We start from the raw sequence: 25338 nt of genomic DNA on the forward strand, positions 1-25338 counted from the left end.
TGTCATTCTGTTTATGCCTCTTCAGTAAACATTTCTTTGTGTTTTTCTTGGCGAATAGTTTTTTTGGTAATAGTTTTCTCAACGTGTCATAATAATCCACCTATCGTCCTACACTGCTTTTTCTTTTATAACCAAGTTATGTAAAACAAAAACCATGAATCTAGTGCTTTATGATTAATTAATTAGTGTGAGAATACTTGTAATTTTATGTGTTTATCATCAGAGAAGGTAATGGTTAGTTGTGTTAGTTTAAAGAATAAAAGCCTTGGGAATAAATGGAGATAGGTTTTTTCACTCCACAGTGTTTTTTAATTATTTAACACTAGAACACGTGAAAACAATAATTTTCATTTCACAATCAAGATCACATGTTTTAGTCTTTACTTCATATTTCCTGTATTATATGAAGTTTTGTTGTTGGTGTTACTTAAATTGTATGAATAAGCTGTGTTGGCTACAGCAGGTAATTCCTAAGAGTTTGTATGAAGTTGGGATTAAATCATTTAGTAGTTTCACCCTTAAAGATTGAAGAAAAATTCCCTTTTGTTAATTTGTCAACCCTGATTTCAGGGTGTGTGTGTCCTTGTGTCCACATACATACGTATATATGATGTCCATATATGTATCTTTGTATCTTTTTTTTTTTTTTTGTATCTTTGTATCTTTACGTTATCTGTTTCTTGTTGTGTTGTTAAGTGGTGCTTGGATCACTAGCTTGACACTGGATGAAAGAGAGAAATTTGCATTTAATGTTTAGTTTCTTATTTTTATCGAACTTAAAATGCAAGTCTGTTAGTATAAGTTTGTTATATTTCTTTTGGAATGTTTTTGAGCAAACAGAATAAAATTCATAAGAATATTACTTAACACCTATGATTTTATAAGCTTAAGCTCAATTTTATTTGCATTTAAAACATAACCCCTGTTTTGTTTTTATAGTGGCTCAAGCATGTTGACGATCAAGGTAGACAGTATTACTACAGTGCAGATGGATCTCGCTCAGAGTGGGAGTTGCCAAAGGTAATAAACCTTAACACTGAGTTTCTGTGTAAAAATAGTGGATGAAGTAAATAATAACCTGAAAATGGTTACAACAGGTTTATTTTTAAAGTTTTATTCAGCTCTCTAGTTTTTCCATAATTCATTGAGAATCCTTTGTCTAAATTATTCTGTGACATACATTATCTTATAGCTATATAATATTGATAATCCCTATTTAAAAGTTCTTTGATTCAGTTTTTCCTTGTTCCTGGATCCAAGATCCCCTTTAAGTGACAGTAATGCAAAGAGTTCTCTTAAATTTGTTGAGTTTTCTGCATGAAGTTGGTGTTAAACTTATATTTTTAAAAGAAAGAAAAGCAACTCAGTATTCAAGTTTATTCTTGTATGTAGATGTGTATTATAGTTGAGTCAGTCATTAGCAGCATGTAGTAATGAGACCTTCCAGGGTCTCACTGGCTCTCTAAAGATAAATGCACGAGGGCTGAGTTTATCTAAAGCAGTAGGTTTCAAAATGGTTGTGTAGTTATCACTGTTAGTATTAAGATATAAATATATATAAATATTAATGATATCTGAGCAAACATTTAAATTTTAATCGGTACCTTATGTTAACATTTTAGAAAACACCTATAAGTAGCAGATGTATCTGTAGTGTCAATTATCAGATAGACTTTAGTTTATAAAGAAATTTTTCTTTTTCCCAAAGTAAGTCAATTTAAAGAAAAATATTACTAGTTTAGAGATACATGGATATAGAAAAAAAAATCATTAAAAAAAATAGTACAATGGATAGAATAAACTATAGTCAGAGGGACAAGAAGATAACAAATATTAAAACATGGTTAAAGGAGATGGAAGATGGGTGGAAATTTTCCTGTATTCACAAATGAGGAATTCTCGAAGAAGAAAATGGAAGAACTGGTAGAGAAATAGTATTTTGGAAATATAATTTCTTGGAATTTTCTGAAACTAAAGGAAGGCATGAGTCTTCAACTGGAGCCTTCAATACTGACCAGAACACAGGAGAAAAAATACACATATTGACAAATTTTACTGAATCTGTGGAACTTCAGTAGAGGGAGACAATCTTAAAAGCCATCAAAGGGTAAAAAGGAAGATTACCTGTGGTGGCAGTTTGCATCATTTGATCCAATCCTCACCCACTCCCATATCAGTGCTTCTTGCTGTGTACCTTTGTAGTGACCTCTTGCTGTGGATGGGGCATATTGTCCTGCTGTTACCATGACTGAATCTAGTCTAGACATGTGACTTGCTTCCACTGATGCGATGTGAGCAAATGTGTCATAAACATGGTATTGTAAAGGGCTTGTACATCAGGGCTTGCTTTTCCACCTCTACCTCTGCTGTGAGAGGAATGTATGGTCCTAGGTATTTCTTAAATACATTTTAAGAAAATGAGCAGAGTCTCAGAGATCTGTGGGACCATACAAAAGACCTAACATTCATTTCTTGAGAATTCCAGGAGTGAAGAAAGATTGTGAGGCTGAAAAATATTTGCAGAAACAATGTTTGGAAACATCTCAGATTTGATAAAAGACAAACCACCAGATTCAAGAAGCTGAGTAAATACCAAACAGTTTGGACTCAAAGAAATCCACATCCAGACACATTGTAATCAAATTTCTGAAAACTAAAGACTTCCCTTTCCCCCCTGCTTCAAGAAATATCTTGAAAGCAGCTCAGTGAAACAACACAGTACTTTGTGGGGGTAATAATGATTTGAATAGCAGAGGATGTCTTGAAGCCAGAAGGAAGTGGTGTTTTACTTTACAAATGCACAGAGAAAAAACTCATGATTGTATATCCAACAAAAATATCCTTCAGTCATGAAAGTAAAATAAAGACATTTTCAGATGAAAGTAAACCCAGAGATTTATTACCAACAGTCTTGTTCTCAAAGAATTGCTATAAGAAATCCTTAAAACAGAAGAGAAATAAATGAAGAAAACTTGGAACATTAAAAATGAACAGAGTATAATGGGAAGGGTGAATATCAGAAGAGACATTTGTCTTGAGCTTTAAGGGGATCTAAGAAGATATTCTATGCAAATGGAAATCAAAAGAAAGCTGCAATAACAATATTTCATATCAGACAAAATAGGCTTTAAAATAAAGACAGTTACAAGAGACAAAAGACACTACGTAAAGATCAAAGGGTCAATCCAAGAAAAAGATATAACAATCGTAAATATATACATACTCAGCATAGGAATATCTCAATAAATAAGGCAAATGCGAACAGCCATAAAAGGAGAAATCACCAGTAACGTAACAGTAGTGGGGCACTTTAACATCCCACTTAGATCAATGGGCAGATCATCCAGACAGAAAATGAATAGAAAAACATAGGTTTTAAATAACACCTTAGGCTAGATGGACTTAATCGATATTTATAGAGCATTCCATCCAAAAGCAGCACAGTACACATTCTTCTCAAATGCGCATGGAACATTCCCAAGGATTGATCACATGCTAGGCCACAAAGTGTGCCTCAGTAAATTCAAGAAAATTGAAATCATGTCAGGCATCTTTTCCAGTCACAGTGCTTTGAGATTAAGAATCAACTGCAAGGAAAAAACTGTAAAAAACACAAACATGTGGAGACTAAACTATATGCTACTAGACAACCAATTGATCACTTAGGAAATCAAAGAGGAAATCAAAAAATTATGTTTGACCTTTAAAAAAATTAGAACATTTCTGAAGACAACATCTGGAGATGTTATCTAGGACAACTATATTGTGAAGAGGGGAGAGTAGTGTGACATAATTGTTGGTAATGTTTCTACATTTCACTTGAAATAGTAAAATGCTGATATTGATAGACTGTGAGGAATTAAATACATTATTTGTAATACCTAGAGTAAGCACTTGGAGAAGGAAGTGGCAGCCCACTCCAATGTTCTTGCCTGGAGAATCCCAGGGATGGGGGAACCTGGTGGACTGATGTCTATGGGGTCGCACAGAGCTGGACATGACTGAAGCAACTTAGCAGCAGCAGAGTAAGCACTAAAAAACTGTAATGAGAAATAGACTCAAAGAGCTATAGATAAATTAAACTACGTTAGTAAAAACTCAAGATAGTCCATAGGAAGGCAGGAAAGGAGAAACAGGCATGATAGAATATAAAACAAGGCAGCAGACTTAAATCCTAACAGATAAATAAATTACATTAAATGTAAATGGTTTAAACACAGCTATTTAATATTTTTGGAAATGATAAAAACCATGACCCGATTATATGTTTCTACACAAAGATCACTTCAAATGTAATGATTTATTACTTCATGCTGAAGATTACTTATCATATAGTTTATAGTAAATCTCATACTTCAGGATGCCGTTGCAGAAGCTTTGCCATTAAAATTAGGTCTTAGACTATAACTTTCCTGTCATTGTTTCTATTCAACAATTAAAAAAAACAAAGATGCAGTTGTTCCTTTTATTAGAAAATCAGGACATTTGGCAAACTCAGAACTGTTAATAGTTCAGTAAGTTTGCTGGACATAAAATCAACCTAAAAACTACCCAATTTTCTAGTAAAAAGTTAATTTGAAAATATGGTAGGAATAAAGTTATTTTTTATATTAGCAACAGCAGCAGCAATGCCAAGAAGAATCCTAAGATTATACCTATAGAAAGTTTGTAAGATCTTAAGAAAATTTCAGAGCAGAATTGAGGGACATAAAAGATGACCTGAAATGATGTGATATACCATTATGATCTTGGGTTGGGATGCTTAACATTACAACAGTGTCCCCATTGATCTGTAAATTCACGGCATTTCCATTTACTATTCTTGTCTCCACCTTTTTTGTTTTTTTGAATTGATGCTAAATTTTATTTGCCAGCACAGATCTGTGAAGAACCAAAATATTCCTGAGTAGGGAGAATGTCTACTCAAGAATAGGAGAGGGGTGGGGTTCCTGCTCTAGTGATTAAGTTGTGGGCACATGTGCAGAGAAATAGACCAGCAGAACAGAATAGGAACCTCAGATGTAGCATCACAAATTCCTGGGTAAAGCATAGACTATACAATAAATATTCCGAAGATTATTGGTTATTCCCGGAGTGGGGGGGGGGGAACTGAAATAAATATAGATCTTGACATCTCACCTAATGATTAATTCCAGGTAGATGACAGCTCTAAATGTAATAAGCAAAACTTTAAAGACTACAGAATGCTGGATCAGAGAATGTCTTTGACTTCAGAGTAGGAAGCATTTTTTCAATAAGACTGTGTAAGGAAAAACTATAAAGGAAAAGATGGGCAGATATGACTACATACAATCCAGCAGAACACCTTTTAATATTAAAGATACCATACACAAAGGGGAAGAGATGTGCTTTGGGCTCAGAAAAGCTACATTCAATTCGCAAAGCCTTCAAAGGCTTAGAAACCAAAATGTATGAAGAACTTGCTGGTTCTTTATGTACACACTAGTGAGAGAGTGAACCTAATTGAAAATAGGCAAAATATATGACTGTCAGGGGAGCGGGTAATTTCCTTGGTTCTGTCTCGTCACAACAAAAATTTGAAGCGACAGACCTTAAAGCCCTTGGTGTATCACAGCTCTCAGGCAGTGTTAACAGCTCTGTGTTACAGCTCAGTTTTATTTAGAAAATAAATAAAGGAAAATACATCCTCGAGGCATGAGGGCATGCTGACCCAAAAGACGCAAAGAGGAGGGGGAGAGAGAGAGAAAGAAAGAGAGACAGAGAGCGCATGCAGAGGAGAGAGACACCCTGGGCCCTTTGGCTCCTCTTTTTGTATGTTTTTTTCCTCCCCCTGGGCCTGCCCTATATAAATTGGGCTAGCCAGGAGTGCTGTTTGTTCTACCTGAGGTCCTCACTCTGGTCCTCGGACCTTCCTTTGTTCTATTTTTTCTATTTTCGCGGGCTTTTCCCTTCCTTGTCTTTTAGCCACTGCCTTTCTGGACTCCTTTTTCCTATTACAACTACTTAACATGACTAAGCCATATGGAGGAAAGAAAATTCATGAAATAAGTATTTGAAAAGAATTTCCAAGTCACCAGGAAAATGAAAGCAGTGAAGTAACATTATACATATGTATATACATTTATTTTCTACACACAAATGTGTATAAATTCAACAGTATCAAGTATGGCAGTAGAGAGCATTATGTTCTGCTAGTTGGAGTGCTGTTAGTACCCCACCTTGGGGATGTCCACCTGAAACAGAAGGTTAAATTATATTTAGTGCTGTCTATGAAACTGCTGGAGAAGGAAATGGCAACCCACTCCAGTATTCTTGCCTGGAGAATCCCATGGACAGAGGAGCCTGGTGGGCTATAGTCCATGGGTTGCAAAGAGTCAGACACGACTGAGCGACTTCACTTCACTTTCACTATGAAACTGCTAGGTGGCGTTTCGCTGGGCTCCAGAGAGCTCTGGTCCTTTGTATCTCCGCACGAAAAGAATTCAGCAGAGGCAAAGTAATAGATAAGATGTGACTATTAGAATAGGACAGTTGTGGGGCTTACAAGTGGGTGGGTGAGAGAGTGGCAAGTGCTGAGAACTTATTGGGTTGCAGTTTTATAATCAAAGGAAAAGTAGGGAAGGGCAAAAGATCATTTTTCTCATTCTTGAGTAGACATCACGCTTTTATCATCAGCTCCTCCTCCAGGTTGAGCAGGAGAGTTTTCTTGTCCCTGCCTGGTCAAGCCAGGGCTGTCCTGCCACTATGGAAAAATTATTTCAGGTCTCAGTACAATGAGGGTCTTTCACTTTGAAGTGTCACCTTTCCATAAATTACTATTTTCTTTATGCATGCAGAGAGCATGTCCTAGGTATCATTAACTTACTGAGTCTCTGGGCAGGATGTGGATCTCATGCCACCATTTTTTATTGTTTGGGGGGCATGTCTCATGCTTTGTTTGCATGGATTTTGCTGCTAAGCAAGCCTTCTTGGTTTTGTGGTTAAGCAAGCCTGCTTTCTTCAGTGATCATTAACGTATTGTGGTCTCCCAAAGCCCTCTAAAGTTCCTCCCTATCTTAAGTCCTCAAATGGTATTTCTGAGCTATTTGATTATCCTACTCTACCCCAATCATCCACATATAAGGTAGTATTATGAGGAAGTGAAATATAAATGAGTTTGAGCTGAAAACTCACCAACATGGATGTAGTTTTTTTTAATTGTTGTTTTTTAATAAAAACATTATTGAATGAAAAGCCAAATTGAAGATTGATATGTGTGATATGATTCCATTTATATAAAATTTAAAAGCCCACAGGTAATATGTAGTTATAGATACGTATATATGTACTGAAGTGTAACGTTCTGAGAATGGTGAGCACTGAGTTATATGGTACTAATAGGCAGGGGTTAATGTGTGTGTGAGTCGCTCAGTCGTGTCCAGTACTCTGCCACCTTATGGACTGTAGCCTGTCAGGCTCCTCTGTTTGTGGAATTCTCCAGGTAGAAATACTGGAATGGGTTGCTGTTTCCTTCTGCAGGGAATCTTCCAGACCCTGGAATCGATCCAAGGTGTCCCGCGTTGCAAGGCAGATTCTTTACTGTCTGAGCCACAAGGGAAGCCCTTGCTGGGGAGGGGAGGAGGAATGTAATCTAAAAGATGTGCTCAGAGAACCCTCATATTTTATTTCTTTAGAAATCAGAAAGTTACCTGTCTTAGGTATGTTGGAGCTCAGTGGTGGGTTTTTACTATAGTTGCTATTCTTTTGTATGTTTGAAATTATTCAAATAAAAATGCAATTAAAATTCTTAAAAAAGGTGTTTTTAAGAAGTTTTTTTAAATGTTAAGTTTTAGCCATCTTGTTCAACTAGATTGTGTTTGTGTGTGTATTTTAACTATTGTGTCTTCTTATTTTTTTTTTTTTCTGTAATTACGTGACACTTTATATTTTTGTCTTCTGTCTGCATTAGATTTTATATCACATTTTATTTATGCTTTATTTGCTTTTATGAATATACTGTTGCTGAGTAAAACTGTCAACACCTTTAATATGGTGATTATTACCCAGTTTAATTTTACATTATTTTTGTTGCCCTGTGAAAAGGATTTCTAAACAGTTTTGGTAATTATAAAGTTCAAAAGCTAGGGTAAATATTCATTAAAGTTCATACACAAGCTTACACACAATTGCACATTTTAATTGTTCCTAACAATGATTGTATTGAAGTGATAATACAACTCTACTGGGTCTCTGCACTTAAGAAATTTATTTCACAGAATTTTTGGGGGGGAAGCCTTTAATTTTCATCTTTGTTCATTCTATAAATGATCCTTTTGTGAACTTGTGTGACAAATTTTAAGATTGCTGTTTGTTAGGCAACAGTGGGTGAAAAACATACACCCATGTGACTGCCTGGCTTTGGCAAATTCTGATGTGAAAAATGAAGTAACAACTTTGGGAAACAGTTTGGAGGGCCTGTATGGACTCCACTTTGGAAAGTGAAGAAATGACATACTGTGGACAAAAATGTTGGAAGGTTTTTTAAAATAATATAAACAGTATAAATAATGTATTATTGAAATTTAATAATAAGATAAAATAATTTAACTTCACTGAAAATAAATGAGTCATTAAAATTTAAGATGTACTGGGGTTTTTTGAGAAGTAGGTATTAGGAATACTTTGGTTTCAGGAGAAGAATGTATCCCTTAAAAATAGATGAATTTTCTTTTGTCATTTTATTATAATTTATTTATAATATATTGAAACTGCCTGTATGAAGCAGCATAACTCTTAAACCTCACATTTCTCAAATGTTTATGCCTGGTGGTCTACTTGACATTTCAATCATTGCAAGACTTAGTATCTTATTAATAATGTGTTCTTAATTTTATATGTAATTTTTGTTTGGCATTTACTACTATCCTTTGTGAGGGGGGCATGACAACCCACTGCAGCAGAGAATCCCCATGGACAGAGGAGCCTGGTGGGCTTTAGTCCATGGGGTCGCCAAGTGTGGGACGCAGCTGAGCCTCTAAGCACAGCACTTATCCTTTGTACACAACTGATATGTTCACGATTGGTGTCTGAACTAGTATGGGCACTACTGTTTGACTTGGTTACATTTTACCACTTCAGAGAAATAAATAGTAGTGTGCTTGACCTATGAATGGAAAGTAAAAGTAAAAACAAAAAGCCCTTTAAATGTGAATATACTGTTGTGTATGAAAGCATCATTTTAAAAACATTTAAAAACATAAGCCAATAACTGAATTCATGTGGATTTTCAAAGTAGAAGGAACTTTAAAAAATTAATTGGTCTGATGACCTCATGTTACAAATCATAATAACTAATATTTATTGAGACCCTATCAGGGCAACATTTGGCACTTTTTATATGCTGTTTATTCCCCTGTTTCTGTTGTATCTGTTTTACAGTGAGTACAGTTTAGACTTGGGGATATTAAGTGATTTGCCGAAAATAACATGAGCTCGGTCTCTCCAACACCCAAGTGTGTGAACTTGTGCCACGTGCTGGTCAGAGATGAGTGAACTCCTACTAGTGTCACATGGCGAGCTTTGCCTGGTGCCACGTGTCACTTGGAGCCAGCATGTTTAGATTCCACTTCTGTTTCTATTATTTATGAGGTGTAATTTGTTTTCTTTAGTACAATGCTTCATCTCAGCAGCAAAGAGAAATTATTAAAAGTAGGAGTCTGGACAGGCGGCTGCAAGAACCAATAGTATTGTCAAAGTGGAGACATAGCACCATTGTGCTGGATGCCAATGACAAGGTAGGACTTTCTGAGAAAATAAATCTGTTGAGAACTCGGGCAAGTTCTTTATGCTTTATTTTTTTCTTTGTTGAGTCTCATACCTTGGTGCTGACTGTTTTATTGCATGCCGTATCTGTTTGTCCCAGAGTGGGGATTGGTTTTGAAGTTTTCTGGTTTTTGACCTATGGTGTAATGATGTACATGGTACATGGGCCTGGTGGGTGGTAGGTTTTTTTCATAATCCCATTTTAATCACAAATCATTATTGTTTGTCTTCAGTTTCTAAGAGATTTAATGGTAAAGACATTTAATTAACTTTCCCATCCCAGGGAAGATTGAAAGCCTGCTCCTCCTGTTTCCCTAACAGCTTTCTGTTCAAAGTGCTCCTGAGAAGTCATGTTCTCTGTTTGAACTAGGGAGTGGATTTTGATGCAAATGATGAGATTGGAAAAGCGGTAGAATTTTTAACTTCCTTGTGAGTTACATCTTTACCTTGTGACCTCAAGTCCGGTGATAGAATAGGAAATTACTACAGATTTGTAGACATCAGACAAACTGATGTTAAAGTGGTGATAATGATGTGAGAGTGGCAGTAACACCCTAACATAGAAATACTTGTCACTGGGGACTCTATCTCACCAACAAGATTCTCTTTCGGCATAGTTAATAGGTTTCCTGCATTTGCAGGCATGTTAGTGAGAGCAGGAGGCCCCTCCAGAGGCGTATTTCTCTGTGTTTGGATACTTTCAGTCCTAAATTCATTTTTAAATTACCTCTATCAGTCGGTCAAACAAGTACTTCTAATTTCTATTTGTAAGGATATTAGGTGGTGGAATGTAGAGGGCATAATAAAAGAATGAAATTCTGGAGTCTGTGCTATTGAAGGCTTGGAAATATATTAGCATTGAAGTTAACCTGTGTAGGTAAGAGTCCTAGAGATTTTATTAATAATAGAAAAATTCATTTAACTATAAGAACCAGATTACACTTCAGTGTATACAAAACACTCCTGTACTAAATGTGATGAACACTGTAGTGCCTAAGCTATGGTTGAACCAACTCTATTGCATCATCCAGTGGACTCTAGAATAAAAAGGATGTTTATTTTGCTGATGTAGACTTAAAATTTCTTACCTCTTTATAATCTTTCATGAGATTCATTTTCAGTATATTATTAGAATAACATGTGGGATTCTTATTTCATGTCCTTTTTCATCTAATTGTTTCAGAATGTGATAAGATGATTTTCTTGAGACTAGAGCTTATTTTTGTAGAAATGTCTTTTCCCCCTCTACCTTTATAAATGAAATCACAGATAATTATTTCATCGGATAAACTCTTTTACTTATCATTATCTTCTAGTATATGTGTTTTTAAGATTTAAGATTATAAAAGAGGGACTATACTAGATCAAGCTGGTGGACTCATACAAGGGGTAAAGCCTGTATAACTTGAAAAGTAATCACAGAAACCCAATACTGTATAGCAAGTGTTGTTACAATGCTATAGGTCCTAATTCAGTTGCCAGACAACCTTGAAGGAGGTAGGTGAGGTTATGTAGTTACCACTTATTTTATTCAGTTACTTATTTTCTAGTTTATGGGTCATCAAATCTTTCCTGTTTTTCTCACACTGTTTTAATAATAGGCACTCTTTGAGAAGTCAGGAAATGGAAAAGCAAAACTTCTGAAGCTGTCGGAAAAATTACTTAAATGAGGCTAAACTGACATTTGGACATTAAATGTAATTTCTTTTTATAAAGAAATATTTGACATGATTTTAATGTTTTCTCTATTTATATATAGGCCTTGGATGTTTACTTTTAAGGTTGTCCCTTCAAGAATTTTTCCTGTAAAATTTCACTGCTGCCTAGTTTCTGTATTTATAAATTGTATAGGTTATGAACCTGAAGACTTTTTTCCAAGTAAATGGATGTTAAATTAACGGTTTTGTATTGTGATTTAATAAAAATTCCCAGGCTCGTCACCAGTTTTTAATCCAGTTTCATAAGTATAGAAAGTAGATGATACAGATGTGAAGATGAATGTCCAGAGAAATTATCTGGCTTTATAGGAAAGTTAATAATAGATGTTGGCATATGATTTTCCTAATTCTCTTTTCCTGAAATTATTCAAGGCTTCTAGGAGAACAGAGAACATTTAAATGGAACTTGGCTGTTGGTACCAATAAAATGATTCTTTGGTCTTTTCCTCCATGAATAGTGTTACAAATACCTGAGGTAGAAGTCACATACCATTCTAATATTGACAAAGCAGAATTTCTTTGAAAATACACAGTATTGGCTTGCTTCTATTATAGTCTTGTAGGCTTAGACTTTAAAATATTCCTTTTTTTTCTGGTGAGTTGTTAATCTGTAAATCTGAGGTTTTTTTCTTTGCATACTAAAAAAAATTCTGTTTCTAATAACTGAGGTTAGCTATAAATTATATTAAATATTAATAGCAATTTAATTAAATACAAGTTCTCAATTCTGGCAGTTGCCAAGTAGTTCCTGTGAGTGTTCTGTGCCAAATCCTACCAGAATTCACACCAAGAGCAAATTAATATGTTGACTGTTAATATTTTTATCGACAAGTGTGCAGATTTTGCTTATTTTAAATATGGTTAATTTAAGCTGATGCAGCATCATGATTTTAAGGCAGCATGCTTCATTTCTTTTGAGTAATCCTTTATATGATATTTAAGTTTATAATAATTGGTACAAGATATGCCATATTTTATAAACTTTATGACATCTATAGTTTTTACATCTGTACCATATTAGTTTCATAGCTGAATATAGAAGGGAAGTAGGAAAAAATTTTTCTCAACCTCCCTTATTAAGCCCTCCCTTTATGAGTAGAGGGAGAAATACAATTATATGAAATAGAGTAACATTTTTCATTACTTATTTTTTGTAGGAATCTCCATCTGCCTCAAAACCCTGCTATCCTGAACATGAGTCTTCTCCCTCTTCACCAAAGCACCAAGATACAGTTAGTATGATAGCAGCAAGTAGAAAATATAGTCCAATTATTTCAATCAGTTTCAGCAAATTAATTTTCTCTTAAGTGTAATGTTTAAATATCTCTTGGGCTTCTATCAAATTTCATGGTCTCTCAAAAAATAATCAGATAATAGGTTTAAATTAAAAAATCAGATTTTATTGATTTAAAAATTCCCCTCTTTGTGCAAAATATGGTACCTTCGTGATCAACTTGTATACCATATTTATAAGGGATGAATTTATGTTTGGCTTTTGAACATAAATGTTAAAGTCCCTGGAGAATACTATCAAGTTACACATTACCCTTTCTTCCTCAGGCCAGCAGTCCAAAGGTAAGAAGCACCCTCCTCCTTATTAACGAGCTTAGATGCCCTTTTCCCCTCTAAACTGTCAGATGCATCACCCAGCCTATGCCAGGTGATATTGGCAGTACCTAACTCAACTTCAGGTTTCTCCTAAGTTTGGAAAACCGCCAGTGACTTCTCTTCAGCCTTCATGTTGGAGAAATTCTACTTGACCTCATTGTTTGTAGGACCCCCCCTCCTCCCAAGTCTTCCTATAATTTGCTGCTCCTCCTCTTCCCTTTCAGTGGTTCCATTTCCTTTCAGAAAGGGGGACTAAACTTCGTGTTGAGGTCTGCGAGACTGTGCCTGTCCTGGGCCCTCAGCCCCACTCACTTGTTCTCACTGCCCTCTGACTCTTCAGCTCCAGGGTCTTCATGTACTGAAACCTGTGTCCCTCACATCTTTGTCCAGTCAACTTCTAGGTCATTCCTTAGATCTCAGTTCAGACTCAGAATTTTATTCTAATCCTCTAGATTTGGTCAGATTTCCCTGTAGTGGGTTTCCCTGGTGGCTCAGTAAAGAATCTGCCTGTAATGCAGGAGACCTGGGTTCAATCCCTGGGTCGGGAAGATCTCCTAGAGAAGGGAATGGCTACCCACTCCAGTATTCTTGCCTGGGAAATTCCATGGACAGAGGAGCCTGGTGGGCAACAGTCCATGGAGTCGCAAAAAGTCAGACCCGACTGAATGACTATCATTTTCACTTTCATACTTTCCCTGTAGTCCTCTTCATAGCATTTAAGTATATGTTATTTGATTCCATAAAATAGAGCAACGCTTTTCACTTCTTATTTCTTGTAGGAGCTTCCAGCCCCTAGTTAATGTCTTCCCCACTAGACAAAGGAAAGCTTCCTTAGAGCAGAACCAGAGTACTCAGTGCTGTAGAGTTTTGCTGTTCCAGGGAGTTTTGCTGAATAAAGAAATGAAATTTGTAAACTTTTTTAAAAAACAAGCTTTTATTGTTATTTCCTTAATTTTAAGGAGTAACTTTATTAGGATACCTCTAATTTCCCAAGAGCACAGATTTTCACAGATGGTGCTTTCCTTTTACAGGCTCTTCCTCCCTTCCCTGAGCAAGTCTGATCTTTTGATTCATCTAACATGTTGTCCACCTGGCCTTCTGGATGTTGCTCAGAGGGTTTCACTGCCTACCCTGCTCCTTGGCTTCTCTACACCTACAGTTAATCCAGAGCTGATTTGTAGGAGGACTCTGTAGGTCCTGCCCCCACTAACCTCAGCATAACAATATATCTTCTTTTTCTCTGAGCTCCAAGTCATTGACAGCATCTGTGGAGTGAAAGTTACCTTGTGTTCCCCCATCTCCCTGCTGAGAGTTTAAACTCCAAAGGGACTCATAGGGGCTGCTTTCTCCTTTTTTCTTTTATATTATTTAACACAGTCCTGGGTACATAAACATCAGATAAAGATAAAAGTGAATGTGATTTTAGTGGTTTTGTCAAGAATTATTGTATGAACCTAAAGTACTGTTACTACAGTATGCTTAATTTATCCATCTATCTAGAAAAAGAAGGAAACCTTTTTAAACTTACTTTAGGTATGGGTAATATATAACTTCTAAGAAGACCTTTTATAAATTATTTATATTTTGGTTAAAGGGAATTTCTAGGTAATCCTAGAAACGTGAGTTTATAAATGTCCCATGTAGGTTACAAAGGACTGTTTGCAGATTATTCCCCCAGGCAGTTATCCTTTCTCAAGGGTTTGCCAGCACCCTGACTATCCTGGACTCAGGGTCCCCTCTGATGGCCGTGGCAGGGAACTACCTCACCAGGATTCTGTTTCATTCTTTATTTTCTTGCAGGTGGAAAAAAAAATATGGAATAACTCTGTTAATTCTGCCTAAGGCTATTCTGTTTTCTCATAAGTGTAGGGTGTCCTTCTCCCCACCCCCCAGTTCAGCTCTCCACCCCCAGAGGCTTCTGTCCCCTGAGTCTTCCTCCTCCCTCAGCCTCTGCTTCCTGTCCGCCACTTGCCCTGTTTGAACTGAGTCTTTTGCCTGTCTTTCCCACTCTTACCCAATTAATATGAGCAAATATTTTCTTAGTTCTTTGAGTTAAAATCTGGTTGGCATAAAAAAGCCTTAGTGGTAAGAAAAAGGAAGCTACAAATGTAGAAGTGAAACTGACACTATAATCAGCATTAGTTACCCGATACCTTCTTTAAATCTCTGCAAATTGCCCAGCTACCTCTCAAATCTCTCTTTTTTTTTTTAATTAAAACTGTATTGAAGTATAACTAACATACTGTACTGTTCACCCATTTAAACTGTACAGTTTGGTGGTGGTTAGTATTAATGCAACTGTTGTTACCCTCATTTTAGAATATCTTCATCATGTGGAAAAGAAGCCCTCATCTGTCATGACCCCCTCTGCCTCCACACCCATCAAGCCCTTAGCAGCCAGTAATTACTTTCTATCTCACTGGATTTGCCTGTTCTGGTCCTTTTGTATGAGTAGAATCATATAATACATGGTCTTTTTACACAAGCTTTGTTCACTTGCATATGATGTCTTCATTCAGTCTCTTCTAATCAAAGCAGATTAAAATTTCATCCCTTAATACAAATTTTAAGCATGTTCATTTTTTCTTGTTTTCTCTCCAGTTTTCAAATACATTATTTTTCATAGTCACTTGAAGTCCTTTTTAGAAATAGGTAGTGTATACATCTTTTAAAAAATTGATAATGTTTCTCTACAGTATGACTAGAGCATGGATTCAGTAGGATTTTGTAGGCTGATCTAAGGACCTAATCTCTATTTGTCCCAATGTGCCTATGAGAGTATGCATTTTAAAGTTTTCAGTTACTGAATAGTGAATACAATTTTAAATATATAATTTGGAAACTTGAGCTTTGACCTTATGTTTTCAAATAATGGTATTAAAGTGCTTTACCCACTTTGGAGCAAAGGACATTTCAACACGTTCTTTAACAAAAGTGTTTAGTGGACAAATTGTCTAGTTTTTTTCCATTGAACATGATTTAGACATTAATTTTTTTAAAATAAAACTGATTCTTTAAACATTTTTTTAATCAAGGTGAAACTCACTTAACATAAAATTAGTCATTAACTATTTTAAAGTTTGTAATTCAGTGGCTTTAGTGTATTTACAGTATGCTCCTAGTTTTAGGACGCTTTCATCAGGAGATCCCTACCCATCAAGCAGTCACTGTATATTGCCCCGCCCCTTCTCCCCTACCCCCAGTAAGCTCTAGTTTGAAGATCTGTATGAATTTACCTGTCCTGAAAATTTCATCACAGTGATTCTTTTTTGACATTATATTCTTCCTCTGTGTAGAAAGAATCTTTTTATTACATTATTATAAGATGTTTAACTGAAGATAAAGGTTTTATTGAAAGGTATTGATTTTGATATTAACAGTTATTACCCAAAATTGGGAAATGCTTACTTTACTAAATGAATGCAAAATCAGTTAGAAATTCTGGAACCTGCAAAGTGGTTACAAACCTGTGGAAGTTTTCCCAGATTACTCAATGGAACAAATATTTTATTGTTTTCTTGCCTTATTAGGATAAGAAAATCTTATTACAGTCTTTTTAGTTCAACCTTAACCAATTTTGCTAGTTTTTATTAAAACATTCCTGCTTATTTTCAACTTGAAATTTCCTTTGGAGTATCAGTATATTCAGACTAAGAAATATTCATGTGTGAGTATGGACAGTTTTTAGAGGACTAAGAAATATTCATGTGTGAGTATGGACAGTTTTTAGAGGACTTAATGAAGTTTTTATGAAGTTATTTTAGTCAGCTACACAAAAACATTGATGGACTTTGATCCTAAGTGGAGAAAAGTACACCAAAAAGTATGAAGTAAAAATCTGTCTGAATTCCTTCCCCCAAAACTCACACCTGAATAATCAAACCTGTATCCTCCTGCCCATCACTTTTATGTCAGATGTAGAACTTCAGTGTTTAAGAGCTAAAGCTTTATTTTCTCCATCACTGACCTTCTCTTATATTTCTTTTTTTAATGCCTTCCTTTATTTATTTAATTTTATTTTTTGGCTGTACCACACAGCATGCAGGATCTTAACTTCCTGACCAGGGATCAAACCCACACCCCCTGCATTGGAAGAGGGGAATTACTTGTTTGTTTTTGGCTGCCCTGGGTCTTTGTTGCTCTGCATGGGCTTTCTCTAGTTGTGGTGCACCAGCTTCCCATTGTGGTGGCTTCTCTTGTTTCGGAGCTCAGGCTCTAGGTGTACTGGCTCCTACCGTCGAGGCATGTGGGATCTGCGTTTCGGCCTGTGGGATCTTTCCTGATTGCTCTGTGGCACGTGGGGGTCTTCCTGGACCAGGAGTCTAACCTGTGTGCCCTGCGTTGGCAGGCAAATTCTTAACCACTGGACTCAGGGAAGTCCCTCTCTTACATTTCTTAGTAGTGTGATAGCACAGCTACTTTGTTGGTTAATTATTGACCTTCCATCACTGACCTTCTCTTATATTTGTTTTCTTAACGCCCTCTTTTATTTAATTTTATTTTTTGGCCGCAGCACATAGCTCCTTTGTGGGGTAATTACTTCAGTAGATATATATTGAGCCCCAGGCTCCTGCTGGCCTCTGTGCTGGGCGCTGTCACACAGCGAAGAGCACAGCAGATCTAGTTCCCGCGTACAGCCTGATAGAGGGTGAGTGAGTTATATGTAATAGTGCTTTGCAGTAAGGGCAACACAGTGGGTGAACTAGGGGCCGTGGTCATGGGTCGGAAGGTGGAGGAGCTCCTACTTGAGGGGTTGGGAACGCTCCTCTAGAGAGTGCCTGGTGGTCCGGTGGTTAGGACCCCATGCATCCAATGCAGGAGGGACAGAGTCAGTCCTTGGTCGGGGAATTAAAATCCCACATGCTGCTTGTTGCTGCCAAAAAGTGAAAAAGAATACCAGAAAACAAAGAGTGTTCTTGCCACTGAGGGATCCCCCTCTACCCAGCTGCTCAAGCTTGGGAGATTCCCAGCTCTTCCCTCTTCCTATCCCTGTCAACTCTGTCTTCTGAATCACTCTCATATTTGGCCCCTCTTCACTCCCTCACTGGAGAAGGGAATGGCAACCCACTCCAGTATTCTTGCCTGGAGAATTCCATGGACAGAGGAGCCTGGCGGGCTACAGTCCATGGGGTCGCAAAGAGTCAGACACGACTGAGCGACTAACACTTTCACTCGCTCACAGCTACTGCCCTGGTCCAGGCCTGCAGCATCACTTACGGTAGTAACTAGGAGTGTTCCGCTTGAGTTCGTTGTCACCTGCCTCTCCTCCATTCTCCCCACTACTTTTGTTTCCTGCTACTTCTCCACCTCAGTACGTTGAGGGAACTTAAAGCTCTTGTAGCTGACGCTCCTTCGGCCTCTGTGCGCTCACCCGTCTGTCATCCCCAGCCTGTGTTTCCCTCCGGCTCCTCCTGGTCCTCAGTCTCTAGGAAGCGGCTCTGACGCCCTTCCTTCCTCACTGGTGGAGTTAGATGTGCCTTTCTCACTGCACTTCTTATTGCTGTGGTATTGCTTTGCACCTCTACACTTTGAATGTGGCAGATTTTGTTCTTAGGTTCACGTTGGAGTGCTTTGCTCCTTGGAGCGTTAGTGCTTGGGTCTTGGTCCCTGTGAGAATTTCCTGGGTACCCTGAGCCCTGCCCTTGAACGATGCCTGTACATACATGCTTTTGTGCAGTATCGGTCCATTCACAGCTCAGGTGAGAATCCCTGATCCAGAGTGTCTTTTCATCCCTCAGGCTCTGGCCGTCTGTCACTACTGCTGTCCCTTCCATTTCTCTTCCCTTATTGATGCTGGCATTTCCGTCCTGTCTCTGCTTTTTCTCCCACTCTGTCCCAGCTTTGGTGTTTTTAGTAGGCTTATTCCTGCTCCCCTGCTTACACAACCAAGGCCCTTCCTTTCAGATAAACGTTACTTAGTTTCTGGATCTTGAAAGGTTTTTTCCCCCACCTTCTCTACTTTTGATAGTAAATTGGGAATGTTCTTAATGTCCTGTGCTTGTTTTTAACTGTGTAATTGATGTTTTTATTGAGAGGCAACAGAGTTCTCAACAAAAAGAATCAGACTTGCATATCTAAGGCGAGCCAACCTTATGCTTTGTGAAAAAAATTGCAGTAGTGTGGATATTTCCCAAGTTCCCAGTTACCAAAAGTGAATAATAGAACAGTTTGTCAACTTTGTCTATAGATTTGAGTTTTTCTTATTAGACCAGGCAAGCATTATCTTTTAGACATTAGTGAGGAAATATTCAATATTTATATCCTGTACAAGAAAAATTTGGTTGTTTTTCCTGATTAAAGTACATTGAGAACATAGCTGAGGTGTGAGTTAAATAGTTAGAAATAAATGCTGAATCGGGAGTCTTTTCCCTGCGTGTGTCTATTGTGTGTATGTTTTAGTTGAAATGAAATTGACTGCTTTGTCCTGTGCTTCACAGTGCTCACTAATGCTGATGATTGCTGTAGGCTTTCACTCATTTTGGTTAAATTGATTTGAATATAGACGGCTAGAGGAGTGAGAAGCGCTTCTTCAGTCCCACCTGGAAGGATGTTAAGATAACATTTAGCTTGAGCACAGCGGCTTTTGCCTTCCTAGAGTGTGATGGTAAAGCTGTGTAACTGGTTTTTACATCCGTTGACTAATAGATGTAGTTAGTCTCGAGCCCAGTTCACCATATGTTTAATGAAGCATGTAGTGAATTCTTTATGCCACATTAAGGCCAATTCTATGCAGAGTACCAGTTACTTTTAGTAATTTATTAAATACAGTCACTGCATTTGTTCCATCTGGTTATTTTTACATTCTGACAAAGTGGATATCTTAAATAATTTTCAGACTATACTGTTGTACAGTGACAGCAAAATAAATAGTTCCTTTTCTGTGATATTTATCCTTATAGCATTGTATCCTTTGCTTTGAACAGAAAGTCATCAATCACTTTTCCAGTGCTGACTTGTAGCGTTCATATGGAAATCTAGTTTGACTTTACCTTATGACTGCTGTTGCTTGAGAAGACCAAGTGCTTAATTATGAAAACAACTGAAAATAACTTTTTTAACTGAAAATAACTTTACAGAAGTATTAGAAAATTGTATTTTTAACATATTGTACAACTAAACATATTACTACTGACTAATCTTTTCTTTTAAGCTAATATTAGAGTACCAGATCATTTTGATTCCGTTGTATGTAAGAATTTAGACCTCATTGCCTATATGAATGATGTATAAACTGTAATACCTCTGTTCCATACCATAGGGTCAAGAGAAATATGGATTATTAAATGTAACAAAAATTACTGAAAATGGAAAAAAGGTTCGGTAAGTACACAAATCATTAATGATGTTTTATCTCACTGATATAAATAAAAACTGTATATAAATTATATTCTAGTAGAAGTGATTAACAGTTTCAAAGCAATTCAAATGTATTTTCTAATTTTTTATATATATATATATATATATATATATATATAAAAAGATTGTTAGGAAGTGTAGCAAAAATTTTCCTTATATTGACACGTTTCTTAGGGTAAGGTTAAATTCAGAGGTGATAAGGCAGATGATTCTGAGCAACCATTAGCTTTATTAAAAATTTTTTTCAATAAGTAATAAATGCACATGGCAAAATACAAAGATACACAGAATAGTCAAAAGCCAGTCACCAGCCATCTGTTTTCCTTTCCCAGAGGCAACCAGTTAGGTCTAGTGAGATGTACTGTTTTCCTCCATAGAAAGAAAATAGATATATTTATATATGCATAGATTACTTTTAACAGTCTTTAACAGTTTATCTTGGAGATGGTTCTGTTTCATTGCATGTACAATTGGTACGTTGTTTTTAACTGCTGCATGTTGATGTTTAGTTGCTCAGTTGTGTCTGACTCTTTTGCAACCCTGTGGACTGTAGCCTGCCAGGCTCCTCTGTCCATGGATTTGTCAGGCAAGAATACTGGGTTGGGTTGCCTTTTTTTCCTCCAGGGGCTCTTCCTGCCCCATGGATGGAACTCCTGCATTGGCAGGCAGATTCTTTGTTTCCCCGGAGCCACCTGGAAAGCCCATAGTTATATGTTATATGGCTGTATCATAGTTTATTTAATTGTTATTTGCAAGTATGTGCCTGTCTATTGGTAAACATTTAGGACTTTTACATTACCCATCCAAGTACTAACCAGGCCCGACCCTGCTTAGCTTCCGAGATCAGACAAGATCAGGGGCGTTCAGGGTGGTAGGACTGTAGACAGGACTTTTACATCTTTTGCTATTAAAAACAGTATTACACTCAGTGTCTTGCACAGCTCATTTTGTGAGTATGTAGATATGCCTGTAGAATAAATTTTATAGAAGTGGAGTTGCTAAGCCATATGCACTGGTCACGTTGATACAATTTCAGATTATGCCTCAAGGTCCTCAGTCAGTCCCAACTCCAGGAGCCTGGGTTTTCTCTGCAACTTTGCCAGTTCAATATGTTGTCAGACTCTTTGATCTTTGTTACTGGAGATCAGAGAGAAATTGTATTTTTATTTGCATTTCTTTTAGTGGGGTAGAGTGTCACAAACCATATGTATTTCTTTGTTGTTGTTGAATTATCAGTTTATACTCTTTGACTCTTTTTCTCTTAGGTTGTTGGGTTTTTTTTAATTAATTAATTTTGGATGCACTGGGTCTTTGTTGCTGTGCAGGCTTTCTCTAGCTGCAGCAAGAGGGAACTACTGTCTGGTTGCAGTGAGCAAGCTTCTCATCGCAATGGCTTCTCTAATTGTGGAGCGCAGGCTCAGTAGTTGTGGCACATGAGCTTAGTTGCTCCGCTGCTGTGGAATCTTCGCAGGCCAGGGATCGAACCTGTGTCCTCTGCATGGGCAGGCAGATTTTTATCTATTGTACCACTGGGAAAGTCTGGGTTGTTGATTTTTTGGGTAATGAATTTAGGAAATTAGCTTTTTTTAAGTTACACTTTCTCCGATTAAAAAAAACTGTTGAAATGCTGTGGTTTTATAGCCAAAGTGTCAGTCTGTTTAAGAAAGAGTTTAAAATTTACATGTAAAAAAAAAATTGTAGTCAAGGTTTTTAGATTTGCTTTAATTGAACTGTCTTTGTCAGATTTTTGTACTTGGAAGTTTGTCTCTTCAGTTCTCTGAAATAACTTTTATAAGTACTGCAGTTGTCTATTCCTTAAGCTGTTCCTTGGTGGAAGTCGGTGAATTGGATCTTTTTTCCTTTCAGAAATAAGTAGTGTAAGTAGGTCTTTGGCCACTTTCTCTGTTTTTGTTGTTGTCATTTTTCTCATGATAGTCTTTTGGATTTTCTACTTCTTTTAGAATACTTTTCCTAAGAGTACATCTATTTCATTATATTCAAATTTATTCATATTTTGTTGTTCAGTCATTCAGTTGTGTCTTGACTCTTTGTGACCCCCATGGACTGCAGCATGCCCTGTCCATCACCAGCTCCCGGAGCTTGCTCAGACTCATGTCCATTGAGTCAGTGATGCCATCCAACCATCTCATCCTCTGTCATCCCCTTCTCCTCCTGCCTTCAATCTTTCCCAGCATCGGGGTCTTTTCCAAGGAGTCAGTTCTTTGCATCAGGTGGCCAAAGTATAAGAGTTTCAGCTTCAGGATTAGTCCCTCCAATGAATATTCAGAACTGATTTCCTTTAGGACTGACTGGTTGGATCTCCTTGCAGTCCAAGGGACTCTCAAGAGTCTTCTCCAACACCACAGTTGAAAAGCACCAATTCTTTGGTGCTCAGCTTTCTTTATAGTCCAACTCTCACATCCCTACATGACTCCTGGAAAAACCATAGCTTTGACTAGATGAATCTTTGTCAGCAAAGTAATGTCTCTGCTTTTTAATATGTTGTCTAGGTTGCTCATAGCTTTTCTTCCAAGGAGCAAATGTCTTAATTTCATGGCTGCAGTGACCATCTGCAGTGCTTTTGTAGCCCCCCAAATTAACGTCTCTCACTGTTTCCATTGTTTCCCCATGCAGTTGCCATGAAATGATGGGATTGGATGCCATGATATTTGTTTTCTGAATGTTGAGTTTTAAGCCAGCTTTTTCACTCTCTTTCACGTTCATCAAGAGTTTCTTTAGTTTTTCTTTGCTTTCTGCCATAAAGGTTGTGTCATCAGCATATCTGAGGTTATTGATATTTCTCCCAGCAATCTTGATTCCAGCTTGTGCTTCCTCCCACTCAGCATTTCGCATGATCTACTCTGCATAGCAGTTAAATAAGCAGGGTGACAGTATACAACCTTGACGTACTCCTTTCCCAATCTGGAACCAGTCTGTTATTCCATCTTTGATTTTAACTGTTGCTTCTTGACCTGCATACAGATTTCTCAGGAGGCAGGTCAGGTGGTCTGGTATTCCCATCTCTTGAAGAATCTTCCACAATTTATTGTGATCTACACAGTCAAAGGCTTTGGCATAAACAATAAAACAGAAGTAGATTCTTTTTTTTCCGGAAGTCTTTTGCTTTTTCTATGATCCAATGGATGTTGGCAATTTGGTCTATGGTTCCTCTGCCTTTTCTAAATCCGACTTGAACATATGGAAGTTGACGATTTGTGTACAGTTAAAGCCTGCCTTGGAGAATTTCGAGCATTACTTTGCTAGTGTGTGAGATGAGTGCAGCTGTGTGGTAGTTGAACATTCTTTGGCATTGTCTTTCTTTGGGATTGGAATGAAAACTGACCTTTTCCAGTCCTGTGGCCGCTGCTGAGTTTTCCAAATTGGCTAGCATATTGAGTGCAGCACTTTAACAGCATACTGTTTCTGTTCTTTATTGTTCCCATCTTTGCATGAAATATTCCCTTGGTATCTCTAATTTTCTTGAAGAGATCTCCAGTCTTTCCCGTTCTACTGTTTTCCTCCATTTCTTTGCATTGATCACTGAGGAAGGCTTTCTTATCTCTCTCTGCTATTCTTTGGAACTCTGCATTTAAATGCGTATGTCTTTCCTTTTATCCTTTGCCTGTAGCTTCCCTTCTTTTTCCAGTTATTTGTAAGACCTTCTCAGCCAACCATTTTGCCTTTTTGCATTTTTTTTCTTAGAGATGGATTTGATCCCTGCCTCCTGTACGGTGTCACAAACCTCCGTCCATGGTTCTTCAGGCACTCTGTCTATCAGATCTAATCTCTTGAATCTATTTGTCATTTCCACTGTAAGGCATTTGATTTAGGCCATATCTGAATGGCCTAGTGGTTTTCCCTACTTCAATTTAAGTCTGAATTTGGGAATAAGCAGTTCATGATCTCAGCCACAGTCAGTTCCCAGTCTTTTTTTTGCTGACTGTGTAGAACTTCTCCATCTTTGGCTGCAAATACAATCAGTCTGATTTCGGTATTGACCATCTGGTGATGTCCATGTGTAGAGTCTTGTGTTGTTGGAGGAGGGTGTTTGCTACCAGTGCATTCTCTTGGCAAAACTCTGTTAGCCTTTGCCCTGCTTCATTTTGTACTCCAAGACCAAATTTACCTGTTACTCCAGGTATCTCTTGACTTCCCACTTTTGCATTCCAGTCTACTATGATGAAAAGGGCATCTTTTTTCGGAGTTAGTTCTAGAAGTTCTTGTAGGTCCTCATAGAACCGTTCAACTTCAGCTTCTTCAGCGTTACTGTTGGGGCATAGACTCGGATTACTGTGATATTTAATTGTTTGCCTTGGAAAAGAACAGAGATCATTGTGTCATTAAATTTGTCCATTCCAGTCCATTTTAGTTCACTGATTCCTAAAATGTCGATGTTTACTCTTGCCATCTGTTTGACCACTTCTAATTTACCTTGATTCATGGACCTAACATTCCTGGTTCCTATGCAGTATTGTTCTTTACAGCTTCGTACTTTACTTCCATCACCAGTCACATCCAGAACTGGGCACTGTTTTTGCTTTGGCTACATCTCTTATTCTTTCTGGAGTTATTTCTCCACTCTTCTCCAGTAGCATATTGGGCACCTACTGACCTGGGAAATTCATCTTTCAGTGTCGTATCCTTTTTGCCTTTCCATACTGTTCATGGGGTTCTCAAGGCAAGAATACTGAAGTGGTTTGCCATTTCCTTCTCCAGTGGACCATGTTTTGTCAGAATTCTCCACCATGACCTTTCTGTCTTGGGTGGCTCTATATGGCATGGCTCATAGTTTCATTGAGTTAGACAAGGCTGTGGTCCATTTGGTCAGTTTGGTTAGTTTTCTGTGACTGGTTTTCATTCTGTCTGCTCTCTG

General features: G+C 37.4%; 1 protein-coding gene across 11 annotated transcripts in view; it reads left to right on the forward strand.

Annotated features, from left to right (window-relative positions):
- The window catches only part of ARHGAP12 (Rho GTPase activating protein 12), a 125684-nt gene that overhangs the window by 76867 nt on the left and 23479 nt on the right, over positions 1-25338 (forward strand). For 9 of the 11 annotated variants that reach the window (XM_065921205.1, XM_065921200.1, XM_065921208.1 and 6 more), the window contains 4 exons: positions 940-1020; positions 9630-9755; positions 12659-12733; positions 20368-20429. In XM_065921205.1, coding sequence (XP_065777277.1) covers positions 940-1020; positions 9630-9755; positions 12659-12733; positions 20368-20429 — 344 coding nt within the window. The remainder of the gene's footprint in view (positions 1-939; positions 1021-9629; positions 9756-12658; positions 12734-20367; positions 20430-25338) is intronic. The other 2 variants (XM_065921207.1, XM_065921211.1) reach the window with 1 other exon arrangement.

The sequence above is a fragment of the Muntiacus reevesi genome, chromosome 2, assembly GCF_963930625.1.
Source record: "Muntiacus reevesi chromosome 2, mMunRee1.1, whole genome shotgun sequence".
NCBI classification, from domain to species: Eukaryota; Metazoa; Chordata; class Mammalia; order Artiodactyla; family Cervidae; genus Muntiacus; species Muntiacus reevesi.